General features: G+C 40.9%; 1 protein-coding gene across 1 annotated transcript; it reads left to right on the forward strand.

The window, feature by feature from the left end:
- Positions 1-463: 463 nt before the first annotated feature.
- Positions 464-17,576, forward strand: pmm2 (phosphomannomutase 2). The gene is made up of 8 exons (XM_079730809.1): positions 464-1,441; positions 3,291-3,402; positions 5,583-5,659; positions 5,772-5,863; positions 13,228-13,327; positions 13,646-13,721; positions 15,462-15,577; positions 16,990-17,576. The coding sequence occupies exons 1-8, from the start codon at positions 1,367-1,369 to the stop codon at positions 17,095-17,097; spliced, it is 756 nt and encodes a 251-aa protein (XP_079586935.1). The 5' UTR covers positions 464-1,366; the 3' UTR covers positions 17,098-17,576.
- The last annotated feature ends 1,030 nt before the right edge of the window (positions 17,577-18,606 follow it).

Here is an 18,606-nt window from a genome sequence, read left to right on the forward strand (position 1 = left end):
TAAGTGCTTGTCGGGGGGCGTCGATGGGTCGGCCATGAAAATTTTCAAGAGCACCGAGGCGTATCAATATTTACATAGTGGAAACGTCGGTCGTGTTTTGCATTCCAAGAACGAGAAGGAGGAATCTCTTTTTGAAAGCTGCAGTCAACCCCAGTCAGTCCAGAACACCAAGACTAAGAGCATTCCATTCCAGAGACATGCTTCCTTTTGTTGTGTGTTTGTGGACTTAAAATACCCCAAATTTGAGTGTACATACGTTGTTCCCTACATGTTACTCCCGTATACCACAATGCGGTCCTGTTTTTCCGGAGAAGAAACTGAATAACCGCGAGAACGAATACATTTAATGATGGAGACTCAGGCTTTCGTTTAGAAATGTCAACAATTTATTTGGGATTTAACATGGAAAATATAACATTTAAAAATAATTTTAAAAAAAACTTGATCAAGGAAATGTAACATTCAACATCAATGCAACCTCCAGCTTTCCTCGTGAGTGCCCGGTTTGTTTACATGATGTGGGCGCATCTGTCTGCGTCACACACATACCCGGCGCATTTACTGACGCAAATGACGTTTAGAAATGCTCAGCGTAGTGTCCGAATTCTCGTTTGTTCGTTTCCTATATAGTGCACTATATCATGAACACTATATAGGGAATAGTGAGTGAGCGAATAGAGAACGATTTCGAACACAGCATAGAAGGTAACGGAGCCGTGCACTAGGCCCTCTCGTATGCCGGGCCGAAACGACATTTGTTTCACTACGACTCCTTTCAGCTGCCCACCCCTCCTTCGCCAGCAAAAAATAATAACATAAAACGGCTAATAAAACGCTTGAGGTGGCGTTTTGAAAAGAGAAAACTTTTTAGTACAAAGATAATTATGAGCCTTTGATTGATATCCAGACATTTTTTGCGGAGACACATTCCTGTTCCCCACTTGTATTGGAGTGAACGGAGATATCTACTTCTGGGACCCTTGAATCGAGGGGCCCGTCCACAGCCCGCTGAAACAGCTGCAAAATCAGGCTGGGCCGCTGAGCACTGGTAGATTGCGGACGTATGCACTTTTCCTGGGTGCTTGGGTTCATGGCCTGATGTGTGAACTCAAGTGCAAACTTCCAAGTCCACGAGTCCGCAGTTCGCGTACTTGGTATTGAGAAACGGCTCATGTCCAGAGACCCGCGCATGCGTCCCACCTCTCTCACACCCACACACGCTTGACTTCCGTGACCATCGACCAATCACAGATTGTTGACGCTTCACATCTGTTTCTATTTCCTGACTGTTCGAGTTACAGCGACTCAGACCGAATCATTTGTGATTAGTTCTGAATGTGTTGATAGACCAGGAACCAGACCCACGATGGCTGAGGCTCCTTTGGACCCGAAGGTACTCTGCCTCTTCGATGTGGACGGGACCCTAACTGCCGCCAGACAGGTAGGAAGCCCGAAGAGAAAACAGGGCAATTCATTCATTGTGACTGTTTTTTACTTGCAAACTCAAAAACTACAAATGGGTCAAACATAGTTCATAGCTTTAATTAAACAACTAACTATTCTAATGTCTGACTTGTGTCTAATGACCTCGACCCCAACGTCCAGGCTACCTTCATACATCCTTGCGCTAGATGCCTAATACATGTATCACAAGTCATTTTGGATAAATGCATAATGGGACATTGAGACAGTGGAGCTGACAAGTGGAACAGCGTTTACGATGTAATTGTCAGATGACCTGGTCAGAGAATATGTAGAACTCTTCCTCTTAGGATCCACTGATATATCCATGGAGCATTCAGTAGTAGGATGAGTCCTTTTGTTGAAGAGAAGCTGTCTGCAAACTTACAATGAAACCACGACACCATTGCCGTGTTCCAATATCCATACTTCCATGAGTACACTTAAACGTAGTACACTATCCGTACTCACTAAGTACGCTAATATTCAGATGTCAGTGTTCCAAATGGAATACTCCGTGGTGCACTAACCGGAAATTACGATCACGACTGCCACCGCGGCTCCTCCCCCGCAATAAACATCCCGCTTTGTATGGTGAACTCTGTACGCCTGGCAGCTATAAAAAGCTATAAAAGCTATTAAAACTACAAAATGACTGTCAATGCAGGCTATGTGGCAAAATGCGCCGACTTTGGATCAGCCTGGCTCCGCCCTCTTCCGCCACGTAGCTAAGATGGCTGCCGTTGAGTACGAAAAGTGTACACCACTCCAAGTAGGTCTATCTGTAGCCGGAGCCACTTGGCAGTTTTGAGTACACCATCCGGGTCCTTTCAGTACAGTATTTTCGCCCGATCCGAATTGGAACGCCATACGTACTCACACTAAGGCTAGTATGTACGAATAGTATGGATATTGGAACACGGCACATATGAAGAGATGTATGCACCATAGACTTCCATGAATTAGGAGACTGTCGAAGGGCCTGAGCCCACAGTTAGTGTGCGTTACAGATTCACTCCCTAAAGCCAATGAAATTGAATTATATTTTAAAGATGGCTCAAGTGGAAAAGGTCCCCGAAATGTAAAAATAAATGCATGACAGAGTCAATAACTATTATTTTCCTCACACCTCAATTTATCTAACTGTCATCAAAAATGAATGGCTAGTTGCATATAGCAAATTACTATTTTTTAAATACTTATCATTATCATTATCCCCATATGCCACTATTAGACTTCTATAGTCAACATTTGATTGACTTTATTTTACATTTTAACAACTATTAGCATGTTACATTAAATAAATATTTTGGCCACAAACTAAGATATTTTTATTTTAACAATCATAACGCTTCTCATAATTAGCATTGCCCTGTATACATTCTTAGTTATACAAATAGGGATAAATTGGAACATATCTTCAGCCGCATCACAAATGTACTTTACAGAGGCCCATATAAAGCCCATCCCGGGAATCCTGGTATGGCCTGTTAAACAACTCCAGCCCTTGCAGCAAAGTGTGCATCTTGGATTTAGTCGCCATCAGTTATAGTAGCAGCTATCAGTCAGAATAATAAGAGGATCAAATTATATAATTAACATTTGGATGAACTAAAACAGAAACAGATTGTTCTATTTTTTAACATATGTTATAATAATACAAGTAATAGTGTGTAGTAAATATATTTAACTCATTGTTTATTGTAACAACTACATGTATTTTCTTTGTTAGAACAATTTTGATTGATCATTTGAGAAATATATGGCAAGATGTTTCATGTTGTCCTGTTATTTCCTGGGCTTTAATGTCCCTGCTGTTGTGTTCTCAGCATGTTACCTCAGACATGAAGCAGTTCCTCCAGAGGTTGAGAGCGAGGATTCGAGTCGGAGTAGTGGGCGGCTCCGACCTCAACAAGATCAAAGAACAACTTGGAGAAGACGGTGAGATGTACTATAAAGCCCCTGAGTTAAATCGTTGTTCGCTATTGGTGGAAAATAACTCTGCACTATGCGAGTCTCACCGTGAGTTTGAATTATTATTGTAAAGTTGTGATGCGATATGCTTTTTTTGTAAAATTAGCTTTGTAAGACCATGACCCACATTGGCTAGGCAAGAAGGCTACCTGATTCTCTTCAATTTAAAGATAGGGTGGGTAATTTGGGAGAAAACAGCCGTTGAGATTCCGTTGTGTTCTCTCTGGTCCCTCCCTGCCACACTCTACCTGCTGTAGCTCCTCCCTCCGAACGTCAGTTATGCGCGTTCATGTGAATTCAGTTACATTGATAGGAAGACGTAACACCATTGCAACAAAGTTATAACAATACATGGAATATCATATGTTACACTTCCCTCGCTGTGCTTATCTTGGCAGTTTTTTCAAAGTAGCTTTTACACAAACGTGACTCTGACATTATCCACAGTTGCGTGAGGCCTAGGCTACGTATGAGCACAATCTCTGTGTTATTCCGACAGGTTAGTGTGACCATAACTAACACATAAAACGGACCAGAAAAGAACCATGGGCCGATGCAAGACATCCTACGGAACCGTATTGTAAGCGGTTACGTTAAAGAACCGTAATGTAACAGTTATCGTGGCTCTGCCTAGTCAAAAACCATACCAGCCGACACTTTACATATTCTTCACAATATACCAGTGAGAGATATCACTATTCCTTACCTGTCTATAAGAAATGTAGCCATCTCAGCGTCCGATTTTACGTTTCTCAGGTCACGTAACTCTCTCCATCGCTCATAAGCCACGTCAATGTTTACTCTGGTTTTATTTCGAGCTCTCTCCGCCTCCCTTTTAGTAGCAGTCCTTTCAACAAGTGTCTTTCCTCTTTTTTTCGCTGTCTTAGCGGTGTTAGTTGTTGGTATCCAGGGAATGGGAAATTTAGGGGCCGTTGATGAAGACATTGCTATTCATTTGTTGTCGCCGTAGTAGTGCAAAACTGTCAGACTGCTAGGCTCGTGAACGCTCACGCAGGGACGCACCAACGTCGTTGCCAAGGTGAACGGACAGTCCCACAGCCAATAAGAACGGAGAATCAGAGCCTCGCTCTGATTGGTCAAAGTGTACATGAGCGGTGGCAATTTTTGGGGGCGGCACACAGAGGCAGGGGAGAGTAAAGTAATGGGCAGATATTGTCAGAGCACTTCACCTACATATAGCTGACTGGCTATTATGACAGTTTTGCCAAATATTACAGTAAAAATATTACCCACCCTAGCTTTAATGTCTGTTTGTGGGAAGATATACATTGAAATAGCTGTCTATTAAAGGGAAAAATAATAATAATTGGGATCACCCAAAAACATAAACATGTTAGCATATTCTGTTAAAAAGGTTTAACACCTTTCATCCAACGGTACTGTCACAACCAACGGTACTCAATATTTTCCCATTTTATTTTTTACTTTGCTTCTGAACATGGGCGTCTATGTGAAAGCTGTGAATATTTGTGGTTAATTTAAAAAGGTAATCAGTTTTGTTTTTATTCAATATTTTGTTCGAGTAATATACAACGTTTTTTGGCCTATGTTAAGACAAAGTTAGCAAACTTCAAAGGAATCAGCAGTATTATAAGAAATCTAAATGAGTAGAGATTATTCAGCAGATTTACTTGAATTTGCCTAGCCTATTGTCACGGCACCCTAACTTTACTATGCCACCAGAGGGCGCTGTTTTGCTGTGTCAGTTTATGAAAAGCTGCTTAAAATACAGCGTCTACCACCCCACACCACGCACCATTTCCAGTTCCCAGCATAGCATCACATGATTAAAAAGTAGCGGTACAACTGCAGTCATTAAGGTTCTTTTATAAAATAATTTGAATGTAAATGTAAAAACATTGGACTATTTTAACACAAAAAGTTTATTAATATATTTAAAAGAAAACATTCAAAATGTATTTCACAATGCCTGTGCATGCTCTCTGTCTCTCTCTGTCCGGTCTGTCCGGTCTGTCCGGTCTGTCCGGTCTGTCCTGTCTGTCCTGTCTGTCCTGTTTGTCCTGTCTGTCCGGTCTGTCGCTCTCTCTCCTTACTTATATTCTGTAGGTTTAATTGGATGCAAGCAAAACATGCTAATATTTTGACCTTTTTTGTTGCATGTGTAGTGATCCAGAGAGTAGACTATCTGTTTGCTGAGAATGGTCTGGTGGCCTATAAAGATGGACAATTACTCTCAGTTCAGGTAAGAAATAAAAATACCTTGTAGACAGTGATTTTGTTTTTGAATTAAATGTACCACTAATGCCACATAATGTTCTATAAAATCCATTGACAACTTCACTTCATCACTACAGTCTATCCAGGCCCACATGGGAGAAGAGCTACTACAAGAGTTCATCAACTTCTGTCTCAATTACCTGGCAACAATTAAACTACCTAAGAAGAGGTATATACCATTTTCATCAACATTAGATCATAATATGAATTTGGGGTTTAAAACCCCTTGGTTTGGTATAATTGGGCTACTGTTACGACCCTTAAGGCTGTCTAGAGGCAGAAGTAACGTTAACAGAACCAAGTACAATGTTGTGGTGAGTCATGGTAGTTTCATTTGGTGCACAGTGACTATTTATAGACAAAGGGCAGGGGGGTGTGGTGGAGGGAAAGAACTGAAGATGGTGCCAAATAAAATAACTTTAAGGTGACATATTATGAAAAAAACACTTTTCCTGGGATTTGGGTCTCTGGTGCTCCCACACGCATACAAACTTTGAAAAAAGTCTGTATATGATTTTTTTTTGAGTGCGATATGCATTTCTGAAAGTACCCCGCCTATAGTTACCAAACGAGCGAGTCAGTTTCAGCGCCCCCTCCTACGTAGAAAGGGGGCACATTTGAATATTACCTCCCACTTCCCCACTCCCCTCCAATCAGAGCATAGCTAAGATTTTGTGGACCACCGTACGAGCAGCTCCGGCGGGGGGAACTCGGCGGCAGCTCAAGTACAATCGAGTACAATCCCTTTCTCTGCCGGGCTGCCGAGCTCCCCCATGCCGGAGATGCTGGACTGCTGCCGAAGCTTCGGTGGCAGTCCGGAGGAGGAGACATGAGGAGAAAGGGATTGTACTCCCGGAGCTGAGCTGCCGGACTGCCGCCGAGCTATGGAAAGCCAAGAAGGCCACAATCCGGCCCTAGAATGGCGCAGTAAAAGGGCTAAACCGGCCGGACGCCGGCCAGAATCCGTACGGAATCCGGCCGGTTTAAATGCTCAAGCCGTGGCTTAGACGCATTTAGCCGTGGACGAGCCGCGGACAATAAGCCGCTTTTGCATACCTAATAGCCGCGGCTATTAGGTATGAGCCCCTCCCTAATTTTTTCTTGACCACTAAGTTTGAAAGCTTTCTAACCAATCAGTGAAGAGAAATGCCAGACTAAAGTACCCTAATGCATTGTCGAGAGCTGCAGTGCCTGCCATGTTACGCCGTAACATAAAGCTGTGTGACTTTACTAGTTTCTCTACAGTATAATACACAACAATGTATTGACCACCACTAGCTAGTGGAAAATACATTTGTGTCTAGTACAGTGTTATATTTTTATACGTTAGGCTATATATTGAGATGGCAGTGTGCGAAATACCCGTCAATATTCAGGGATGTCCTCATCCCCAGATTGTTGCTTAACATCGATCTAAAGGTTCTCAATATGCAGTAGCCTAAGCCATAACATTACAGTATTTCATGGATGCAAGCCAAGACAATCAGTCTATATCTATAGCCTAAATGACAACACACACACACACACACACTCTTAAAGCAACACTAACATAGGAGCCTGCATTGGGATTGTTGGGATGCACGTTATTTTATAACAGGGAGAGGCAAAGTTGTGCATTACAATGAAAACACGACAATAATTGGCACCATTCTGCGCACTCAGAAGAACAATGAACTGAATAAATGCCAGGTATATAGCATATTGAAGACGGGCACACAATCAGTGCACTTGCAAATGAGAACCTGCAGTATGACCGATCTTGTGACATTAATTAACCATCCATCTACAGCTAATACGATCAGACAGATACATCATTGAACACATACACAAAGCCCACAACAAGCCAAACATCACCACGGCAGGTGCGCTCTCTCTCGCACAATCACACAATCACTCCAACTACTCCAACTCCAAGACTAGGCTGTTTCACTAAGACCACAACCAACCACAACTAACCCTGCAGTAGGCCTACCTATGCACAACAATCAGTTCTATACATTGCGTCTTTCTTCTGTTTGGCGCACATGGCTAATTTGCACACTCGCACAGGACTGGCTGGCTCCGCTTGCCAAAAAAATAGAACATAGACTATTTGTGAATAAATGTTTTGAATTCTGAATACTGGACATGGTGAGCTTAAAAACATTTATGTGACTATTAGTGAGATGGCCTAAAACGGAAACAAATTAATTATTCTAGGACATAGGCTTTCAGGATCAATTCAGATGTTGTTCGGGATTCATTTTGCTTAGCCAGTGAAAGTGATCAGCTGCACACTGTTAAAAATACTTCACTACAAGAAGCCTATAAGTCCTCAAAATAATTCAACATAATTGCATTACTGCCACAAGCAGGAAGCAATAGTCATTATGCGCTAAAATGGTCCCTGCCAGTGTTTTTCAATTCTGATTTTTGTGGTTTGTGGATGAGTCTTTCAGCTACAGCTTTGTTATATTTCCCTGCGATGGTTTGCCAGTATAATCTACAGCACTACATCAAATTATGTAAGATTACCATATGTCTGTTGCGTGGCTGTCCTGTGAGAGCTGTACGCATTTTAAAAACACCTGTAATCAGCGTGACTATGACTTTCCCAGCCGATCCAGGGGGGTTCTTCAATAATTTATTTAGGAGGATTTTCTACCATCATCCTCCAGTTTATCACAAACATCTGGAGATAACTCGGTTTAATTAAATACTCAAGTGAAATACAACTACCTCCAAGTTGTAGTTATTGTTCGGTACTTCCGTACGGGCAGTTACAATCCATCACTAAAGATTTTATAGTATTCTGATTCAACGGATTTAATATTTATTTGTAGAATCTTCACAACTCACAGCAATGAAATGTTAATTTATCATCATGGGAAATAGCATATAAACAAGCTTCATAAAAAGTCATTTCTAAGCAGTACAGAACAGTTGAACATCTGAATTGATCCTGAAAGCCTATTTCCTAGAATAATTCATTTGCATTCCGTTTTAGGCCATCTCACTTGTGGTCGCTTAAATGTTTTTAAGCTCACCATGTCCAGTATTCAGAGTTTAAAACATTCATTCACAAATGTGTTCTATTTTTTTGTTGTGGAAGTACAAGAGTTGCAGACGCAGTCTTTATGATTCGTAATATCATCCGAGGCGCACATAGCTTTTGGCCGTTTCCCGAAAGCATCGTTGGTAAAGATCGTTGCGAAAACGCTCGTAGCTAACGAGGACTCCAGGGGTACTCATAGGGTGCTAAGAGCATCGTTAGTCTACTATAGCCTCAGTGGCGTCACCAGCGGACATTCCATATATTGGATGCGTTTTATTAAAACACATCCAATACCAAGGAATGTCCAGCCGGCTCAATTTTGCAATACCTCCAAAACAGTGGTCACCGCCGATATATTAGCCTACTGTTACATTTAAACAATAAAGACAGACATGTTAGAAGTCAACCACAACATAATTTATTGCAGCAATTTAAAATTCCAAAAAAGCACGCGCAGCCGAAATGTACCGATCAAACGCCACGTCACAAGGCAACCCTCTCACAAGGCATATAATAAAATCAATTGATTCCATTGCTCTTGTTTTGGAGGTCGCTTTCGAGCTGCTCCTGCTGTCTGTCTCCCCTCTGATTTTAATTCAACCATCGTGGTTAAAATGTCCTCATATTGATCAATGACAGAAGACATACTGTACGCGAATCATGCTGAGACCAGCGGGATTTCTGCAGGCGTTTTTTGTTGCATTGTTTTCAATAAAGCACTGTAGGCGCTTCGGTAATCATGTGATGAAGTTCATTATTTATTGGACCCTGTCTAGACAGTTACAAACATCCCTGACAGTGCACAATCGCCAAGTTGAGCATGGTTTCTGCAGTGAATGTAGACTGCTGTGGGAAACTGTGCCGCGATGCGTGCCTGAATGCCGCAAGCTTTCCTGCTTACCAGCACCATCATAAGGCGTTTTTACACTGCCAAATAGGCCGTCGTATGCACGCCTTTTTCGCGGCACGGTCCGCGCGTTTACACTGCCCGAGGTAAATTGCCTGCTTGAGATAGCACCCCCATTTAATTTCCCGGACCCTGCCCACATTTGCGGTTTATTGCGTTTGATTCTGAATCTGATGTGATGCGATCTACGAGAGAGACGCAGAGGAACTTTCCTTGGGATAAAATACAAGTGGTCAGCAAAATAAAGAATATGTTGGCGTTTTTGCAGTTGTAAATAGTTAATCGCGTTTTTAGCCTACACTCATTCTTGCATGCAGGTGTCTTTTATAAAAACATATAAAAAAACATATAAAAAAAATAAAAACATTCGGGATTATGCAAATTATTTTAAAGAGGTCTAGACTCCGTGCGCAGCCCCGCATTCTCCAGTGAACCAAGAAAGCCCGCGCCGTGACGAACGGTGGATTTTGACCCCCTCGGTTTTACACAGGAAACTTGAGATAAGACGGTGAAATCGCCTGGTTTAGCAGTGTAAAAAGGCCTACCTACATCATCCTGCCCAACAATATGGGCGGGGTTCGAGTTAGGTGGGAGCCAGTGGGAGCTGAGCTCCCATAGAGAGAGGTCTGGCTCCGATGAAAGCAGCAAACTCAAATATCTGTGGGGGTCTCTGAAAATACAGCAGCATAATATTGTAATTACCAATAAAGCTATTTTCCCTTCCACATGCAGAGTAATATTGGCGTTAAGTAAGTGATAATAGGAAGCCGGTCATTATCGGGAAAATAAGCCCAGACAGGGCGAACCGGACACCGACGCGAAACGGAGGTGTCTTGCTTCGACCTGAAAGGGCTTATTTTCGATAATGAGCGGCTACTTGCCAAACGAAAAAATAACTTCACAAGGTGTCTTTTTACAATTTATTTGTTACAATTCGTAGTGTTGATCAGCAGAGAAATAGTTAGCCAAAGATGTTGACGTTGAGGCCGGCACGGTCTTCTCCCCCCCCCCGTCAACAACTTTAAGAGACCCCCACAGAGATGGAATCCTAACTCGAACCCTGACTATGGGCAGGATCTAGACCAAGCTCTCCTAATCGGGTCAGCAATAGCCGTGTGTCAATGCCCAGCCTCTGCGTTTGAATGATAATGAATTAATGGAATGTTGCATTTTTAATGTTTACACCAAAGATTCTACAATTACAATTAGGGCATTTAGCAGACGCTTTTATCCAAAGCGACTTACAACGGTTAATACACACATTAACATACCGACGGCAGAGTCAACAATGCAAGGCGATGGCCAGCTCATCAGGAGCAAGTGTCTTGCTCAGGGACACATCAACACTCAGCCGACCCCCAGAGACTTTCGAGACTAGAGAGTGCGCGCCAATCAATGAAACCTTATGCGGAATCAGATGCAGTCAGCTCTCTTTGCTGCGAAAAGCATGTTTCAGAAATCAGTACATAAAGATAAATGTAGTTGTCACACAAGCTATTTTTGCTTTTTGCAATATGGAATTATTCCAGGGGGGAAAATGCAGTGAAAAAATGTACAAACAGTACGTTCAGGATTAGGACTGATATAGCATATGTCGGTTTAGGCCTAATCAATTGTGTTTTAATATCTTTAGCATTCATATTATTGCAGTCTATTCTTTTTGTAGGTTACTCTGCTGTTGGCCTTGATGGGGAGATATTTTAACCCTAAATGGGCTCCTATGGAGCCCATTTCAGCACCGTGTCAGTAGACAGTTACAATCCTACAATGATCGTACAAGCGTGGATCCATCGTTATCGGGAAACAAGGCCCAGGAGTCCGCAAACGGCAACAATTCCTTCTCCTCCATGCTGTGGTTCTGACTGCTCATTGGTCAATGGGCAGCAGCCCATTTACATTAAAGCTACAGACACCAGGAACAGCGCATTCTGAAGGGAAGCGCTATTTCCAGCAAACAGCTTCAAAAACATGTTTTCTGGAACTCAAATACTATGTTTACTTGTTGGGAAAACACCATAATATTTCTCCTTTAATATAACACCTAAAAGTAGAGGTAACTAGGAATTAATGAAAACCAAACCTTCCTACCCTCTACTTTAACAAAAATACAGGGTTGGCACACACCGCTAACCTAATGTCTCTAACAGAGAAACCTGCGTGTTCTCTGCACATGTAAAGGCCCCAAAACATTAAGGGACAGCATCATTTGCATAAACAAAGATAGCCTTTCCAACACAATAGCAGAGTTAGATCTCTGTGGCAATAGCAAGTGCTCATCTGCCTTCTACAGGAAATGCAAACATTTGTATCTGCGTAAGTTAGTCTCCCTCACTTGGGCCTGTCATGTGGGTGGCATCCGGAAATATCCTGCCTCTCCTGGATTCTGTTGCGATATTAAAAGGGACACACAGTATAGAATACAAGTGCAGGCATAAATCACTGCACGTAACCGCTACACTGCATTAGTGTCCTGTTACAGTGTAATTACAAAGGTTAGTAAGCAATGTACCATGTAACAGCATGTACTTTATATGTAATAACACTTTATATGTTATAACACCATGGCACAGCATGTAACTACAGTATGGTAAGGTTAGTGGTTAAGGTTGGCAATATCTAAACTGAACATACTTAACATCCCACATAGAGCTGTAGCCACGTTTAGTCATGAGATTTGAAATACATACAATTTAAACACTATGTAGGCTTTATATACTTATATTCTTGCATCAGTTTTCAATAACATAGTAGTAACAAACTGGTAACACATCAGGTTCAAAGTAAGCCTCACATGGTTTTGCCCGGTGGGGGTTGAAGATGCTCTATGATGCTATATATTATTTTCATACTTTATGAATTCTCTATGATTAATAATTGTGTGAGTAAATTGTGGCTAATTGATAGAAATGTTTAAGTTGTGAATTTGATTTTAATATTTTCATAATGAGTGAGAGCATAAGACAGAGGCTCGTCGCTTTAATTAGAAAAGAACGTTGAAACACAACACGAATAATAAAGTGATAAGAAGGAGAGAAGAGAATTTGAGGCTATGCGTGGAGTAGTGTTGCTTAGTGGTCTTAGCAGGCCTGCCTTGTGATAAGGGCACCTTTTTATATGATTTTAGCAAATAAGTCAAATGTATAAAATATTTCTGATGACAGAAGATTATAATCAAACTGCATATGATTTGATATGCTGTTGATTTAAATGGGCTATTGAAGGACGAAATTCAGGTGATCCTATCATCTTGTAGAGAGTATGTCAGACCCAAACATATGTCACAACTAAATAGAAAGCACTTCATGATGGCCAACTAGAGCTAGGATCTCTAAACAATCATTTAACACGACAACGTCTTAATGCAATGTTTTCCTAAGCTCTTGCTGCAGGGTCGTGACTTTACCTCAAAAAAATAAGCATTTAGATGCCAGTGATGAACGCAAAAATGTCCAACTCTTGAAATGCTGTTTGGTTAGTTGATGTATCAAATGAAATGGGCCATGTTGTGAGGAAGGACCATTCTGAAAGGACACATTTTTTGGGGGGGGGCGATTTTGTACTGATGTTGATGTACATTTTCTTGTTTTTGTAGGGGGACGTTTATTGAATTTAGAAATGGCATGCTGAACATCTCGCCTATCGGACGAAGTTGCACACAAGAGGAGAGAATTGAGTTTTACGAGTTAGACAAGGTAACACTCACTCACTTGCTTACTTTAAGGCTTCAGGACACTAGGATTGGGGACTTTCTAAATGGGATTTCTAATAACTACTTATCACAATGATTTATAAAATTGTTGTATTAATAACAATAATATGGTATTTTTCAAGAACAGCAAAGGATGGTATAGCTAATCGACCTGTAAGGATGCAACTGTATCACTTGTTTTCTCATTTAGTTTATTTATTATGAAGGTCTCCTGCCTTCTAACTGGGACGGCCTCAATCTGATACATTTTGATATTAGTTGCCATTTTTGATTCAAATCTTGTAACCTCCTTTTTTCCCAGAAAGAGCAAATCAGGGAGAAGTTTGTGTCTGCGCTGAGGGAAGAGTTCAAAGGCAGAGGATTGGCCTTTTCTATTGGTGAGTCATGTTCTCACTAATGTACAGATACATGGCTGCTGCTGCATTCGCCTGTCACCACAACTACTTTTGTTGGACGATATATTGTCCCAGAAATGATTGCGATAAACAATATTGTAATTTTAAGACACTTTTATGTCACTGATATAATGAGAATATAATAACACAATAATGCAAGTGTACTTAAAGAGCCAGTGATCCCAAAACCATTTTTTTGCTCTCAAACGTGGTAATGTCTTATATGATCATCAACATAGTAATCTATGCCATTTTATCACTATTACTAAAATAATGTGATTAAAAAAAAATGAAATCACAAAAATAATGTCACCTGATCGGACCTGGAAGTCTGATCAGGTCAGTCAGCAATTTTTCAATACGGAGATGGCTAATCCTGCAGAAAGCATGGTTTAAATGTTGATAGTCTAGTAGTAGGTGGGACTCAGGAATCAGCTGAGTCGTATAATTGTAATTGTGTATCTCGCCTTGTCAAACCTTGATATACAAATATTTGTCAAAAGGAATACATGAAACATACTGATTGCATATTTACAATAGTCTTGATCTAAAATACATTACGAATATCTGTCGTTCAATTCTAAGCCTCTGTCTGTAGCCTCTGCCCCGTCGGACAATGGCTCAAACAGGTATGGTTGTGGACCTAATCTATCCTATGTTTCAGAGACGGATAAAGGTGATTGTGGGGGAGAGAAATCCTCCACCTTGAAAGACTCCTTTGTAGAGTGCTTAGGGCCGTCGGGACCATGGGGGGTTGGCTTAGCTCAGGAGGTAGACCAGTTGTCTTGTAACCGAAAGGCTGCTAGTTCAATCCCCAGCTCCTCCTAGCTGAGTGTTGATGTGTCCCTGAGCAAGACACTTAACCCCAACTGCTCCTGACGAGCTGGCTGTCGCCTTGCATGGTTGACCCTGCCGTCGGTGTGTCAATGTTTCGCTTTGGATAGCCTGATTGCTTTGGATAGCCTAATTGTAATTGTAACAACCCTCACTCGGACACGGACGTTAATTAAACCGCTGGTTAGACGGAGCTTTACTTTCCACACACACTGTTGTGTTCGGATGGAACATCAAACTCTGGCTTCCCCGAACGAGCTCCACAGATCCGAACATCCACACACACAGTGGTTTTATACTATAGGTGTCCAAGAAGCTAAACTTTATCTTAGACGCTGCAGTCCACTGCTGCCAGACAGCGCTCTACATGTCCACACACACCGCGCCACCGCATGCCCCTTGGACATGAGTTAGAAGAGCCTCGGAAGAAAAGGGTAATCGTCACGAAAAGACTGCGTTTGGAGCAAAGGGCAATGTTCACATCATGTTTTCGAGAGATTGGTAAAAACATATGATTTTTTTTAAAATGCCAGACCACATTTTAAGCTAGGAGATAGTCAAAATGTTGCGTACTACAACTCTTATTCTTGAAAGTTTCAAATATTAGACATGGGTTAAGCTACTTTATACCGCCATACAAGTGCAGCTGGCCAGAAAAATAACAATTACTAAGCACTGTTTTACCCGCATTCAGGGGTTTTTCTGCCTTTCAAAATAACAGCATAATTTACGTTCAGAAGATTGGTCGATATGCAAGGATAAATGATCTGCATTATGCACAGCAGATGGGGTTATTTACAAAGAACACATTTCAATCTCTTACCCTCTACTTTTGGTTTCTTTCTGTGTGATTTTATTGAACTAAATAACCTCCCCCTCTCTCTCCAGGTGGTCAGATTAGTTTTGATGTGTTTCCCGAAGGCTGGGATAAAAGATATTGTCTGGACATCGTGGAGAAGGACAGCTATAATACTATTCACTTTTTTGGAGACAAGACTAAACCTGTAAGCATGATTCAAACAATCTAACTATTTTTTTCCATTACAGAATGTACAATTCTGATTCATGTATTGGTGCTCATTCAGACCAATGAGGCGTTGCAGGGGAAACGCCAGTTCAACCATTCATTTTAAGGGGGGTTGTGTGTTAAAGCTGCGGTGTTGGGGGCTGCGTGAGGTAAAAAAATGCAGTGGCCTACGGCGAATAGTTGAAATAGAATCAACGTTTGGAGAAACGCAACCTGACGTGATGTTGTGATGGCCAATCAAGTAGGCTGGAGATCAAGATAGAAGAGAGATTGATCGTCGCTGTATGGTTCTACCGAGCGCTGGTCTGAAAGTGCCCTTATAATAATCAAATTTGCAAAAAGGTGCACTCTCAATATGGCTCTCCATATTTCTGTAAAATTTGCCCCAGAGCTGTAACAAAAAAGTTAAATATAATTATTATGAATGTTTAGAGAACATTCTTGCTTGTATGCATTAAAGTTTACCTAAACTGCCACTTTAACACCTAATACGTTATCAGATAACTTTACTAACAACGTTTTACAGAAATATTAACACCTATTGATGTGCTGCGTCAACCATTTCTTGACCGTCCTAAGCCTGAAATGGATCATGGGATATCCCTATTTGCAAGTTCACCCAAGTTACTTATCGATGCATCCATGGCACTGAGGGCATGGCAAGAACACAAGGACATTTCAGTGGTCTTTGCTTGATGCAAACTTGAGTTGGAACAGTACTAGGGCTCTTTAAAGGAACTGGTGATTGGTCAGTCAACACTTCAGCTCCCTCTCTCCTCCACTGATTCATCATATTTCTCCCTTACAAACAGTGCCAAATCACCCTAGTAATAACCCCTTCACTGTTATTACTTCAATAAATAGTCTTTGAAGGGACACAGCGTTTTAAGTAATGTATTGGCCAAAATCAATGTCTTCATTCATGAATATGTCTGCATTGGTGTAAAATTAGCTCTGCCAATAATCTGATTTATCCTCCTGAGCGAAGAATTTCTTGCCTGTATTAACATTGAACGGGTCAGTCCCAAGGAGGCTTCGATGTCCTTCTGGACTATGAAAAACTATAACGGCTGAGAGGGACATAAAGCACTACATTCTGTTTTATCTTTCTTGTTCAAAACATGATTGTAACCTCAACCTGGATGTAAAATCTGAATCAGAATACCTGTGTTATCCCACCAGACATATGTACTTGTATTTTTCTTGTTTTGGATGAAGACATTAAATATTGGTCAAGAACAAAACACTGGGACAATCAACAAGCAAAATGTATTACTATACAATTTGCAATCAACAGTGAATAATAGGAGTCTCAAATGGGCCTGTCAAGCGACTGGTTCTGCTCATGTTTAATCTGCATAACCTGTTTGTTTTTGGTTTATGGTTCAGGGTGGCAATGACTACGAGATCTATTCAGACCGGCGTACAATCGGACATGAAGTCTCTTGCCCAGAGGAAACAAGACAACTCTGCCAACAATTGTTTTTAGTAGAATGAGGAATGACAAATAATCACTTCTTTTTCTTTAAATCAAACTTAAAGATGACCGTCTTCCCAAACGTTATGGGCATCTTAGCCATTGCTCTTTTTTTTTTTTTTAAAGGAGTTTAGAATGGTTGAACATTTTCCCTTTTTTAAATTAACAAACTACCACACCTTCATACATAAAATGTGGCACTCTTGGCTATTCTTCTTTTAGCCAGTTGTTGAGACAAACTAACTGGTTGACATTTTCTGAAAGTAAGGCTGACTGTTTCTTTTGCACGATGTGGCCTGCCACTGAGAAGAGTCTTTCACATGGTACTGTGGATGCAGGAGTCGCTAGATAATCTGCGTAACCTGTTTGTTTTTGGTTTATGGTTCAGGGTGGCAATGACTACGAGATCTATTCAGACCAGTGTACAATCGGACATGAAGTCTCTTGCCAAGAGGAAACGAGACAACTCTGCCAACAACTGTTTTTAGTAGAATGAGGAATGACAAATAATCACTCTAGCATGACACAGCTAGCTGTTAGCGATAGCAGTTACCTTTCAAATATTTAGTGTATGATAATCAACATTTAGTTAGAATACAATTGTATGATTCTATATGCTAAAAGGTGTGGGTACGATTAAGAATCAAGCGTTATAATGTATCTATTATTATTTGAATTTAAACTCTTGCAAGCCCAACATCTGACTGCATTTGTTTTTACAAGAAAGCCCGCTCAATAAGTAATTAAAATGTACTTCTGATCAGAATATTTGACTTAAAGATGTATTCTAAGTAGGGCTGTCAAAAGATTAAAATTTTTAATCAGATTAATCACATGGTAGCTGTGGATAAATCACGATTATTCACGATTAATTACCATTCGTAAATATGCCCGGAATGTCTCAATTACTCTGTATATTGTTGTAGGAAAGATAAATGACAGAAGGCGGTTCCAGATGATGGTGTTATTAATAATGAAAAATAAAATCAAACTTAAACATACCACACCATATTTCAATTTGTGTTTTGTGTCAGTCTCTTTGCAATGCCTTTGAGCATTGCTCATAGGAATATATTTGCAATACAAATATAAAGTTTGGAACGCTAATAAATGTAATTTGTAAAGTTAGGGCTATCTGTCTTGTCGCGCTCAATGAACGACTTCGCGAATGTTCTTGAACTCAATGAACGACTTCGCAAATGTTCTTGAACCTTCCTACGTCAATCAACGCGATCGTCCGCGATCATCTGTTGCCAGGCAGGTTTGGAATGGATTACGTATGGATTACGTACCCGGTACAAATTTGGCACCCGGTACAAATTTGGTGGGACAAATTACATTTATTAGCGTTCCCAACTTTATATTTGTATTGCATTTAATTGTTTAATCGAATTTAGCTAGTAACCTCTGTGTTTAAAGTGTAGTAAACCGCGAATGTTCTTGAACCTTCCTACGTCAAGCGACGCGATCGTCCGCGATCATCTGTTGCCAGGCAGGTTTGGAATTGATTACGTATGGATTACGTACCC

This window comes from Pollachius pollachius (genome assembly GCF_949987615.1).
Source record: "Pollachius pollachius genome assembly, chromosome: 2".
In the NCBI taxonomy this organism is placed as follows: Eukaryota; Metazoa; Chordata; class Actinopteri; order Gadiformes; family Gadidae; genus Pollachius; species Pollachius pollachius.

What these genes read in the sequence shown, in the direction of transcription:
- pmm2 (XM_079730809.1), top strand. Translation starts at nt 1,367, where the DNA reads ATGGCTGAGGCTCCTTTGGACCCGAAGGTACTCTGCCTCTTCGATGTG. An exon ending in AGGATTGGCCTTTTCTATTG is followed by an intron (nt 13,722 to 15,461) that starts GTGAGTCATGTT and finishes CTCTCTCTCCAG; the next exon opens with GTGGTCAGATTAGTTTTGAT. An exon ending in TTGGAGACAAGACTAAACCT is followed by an intron (nt 15,578 to 16,989) that starts GTAAGCATGATT and finishes TTTATGGTTCAG; the next exon opens with GGTGGCAATGACTACGAGAT.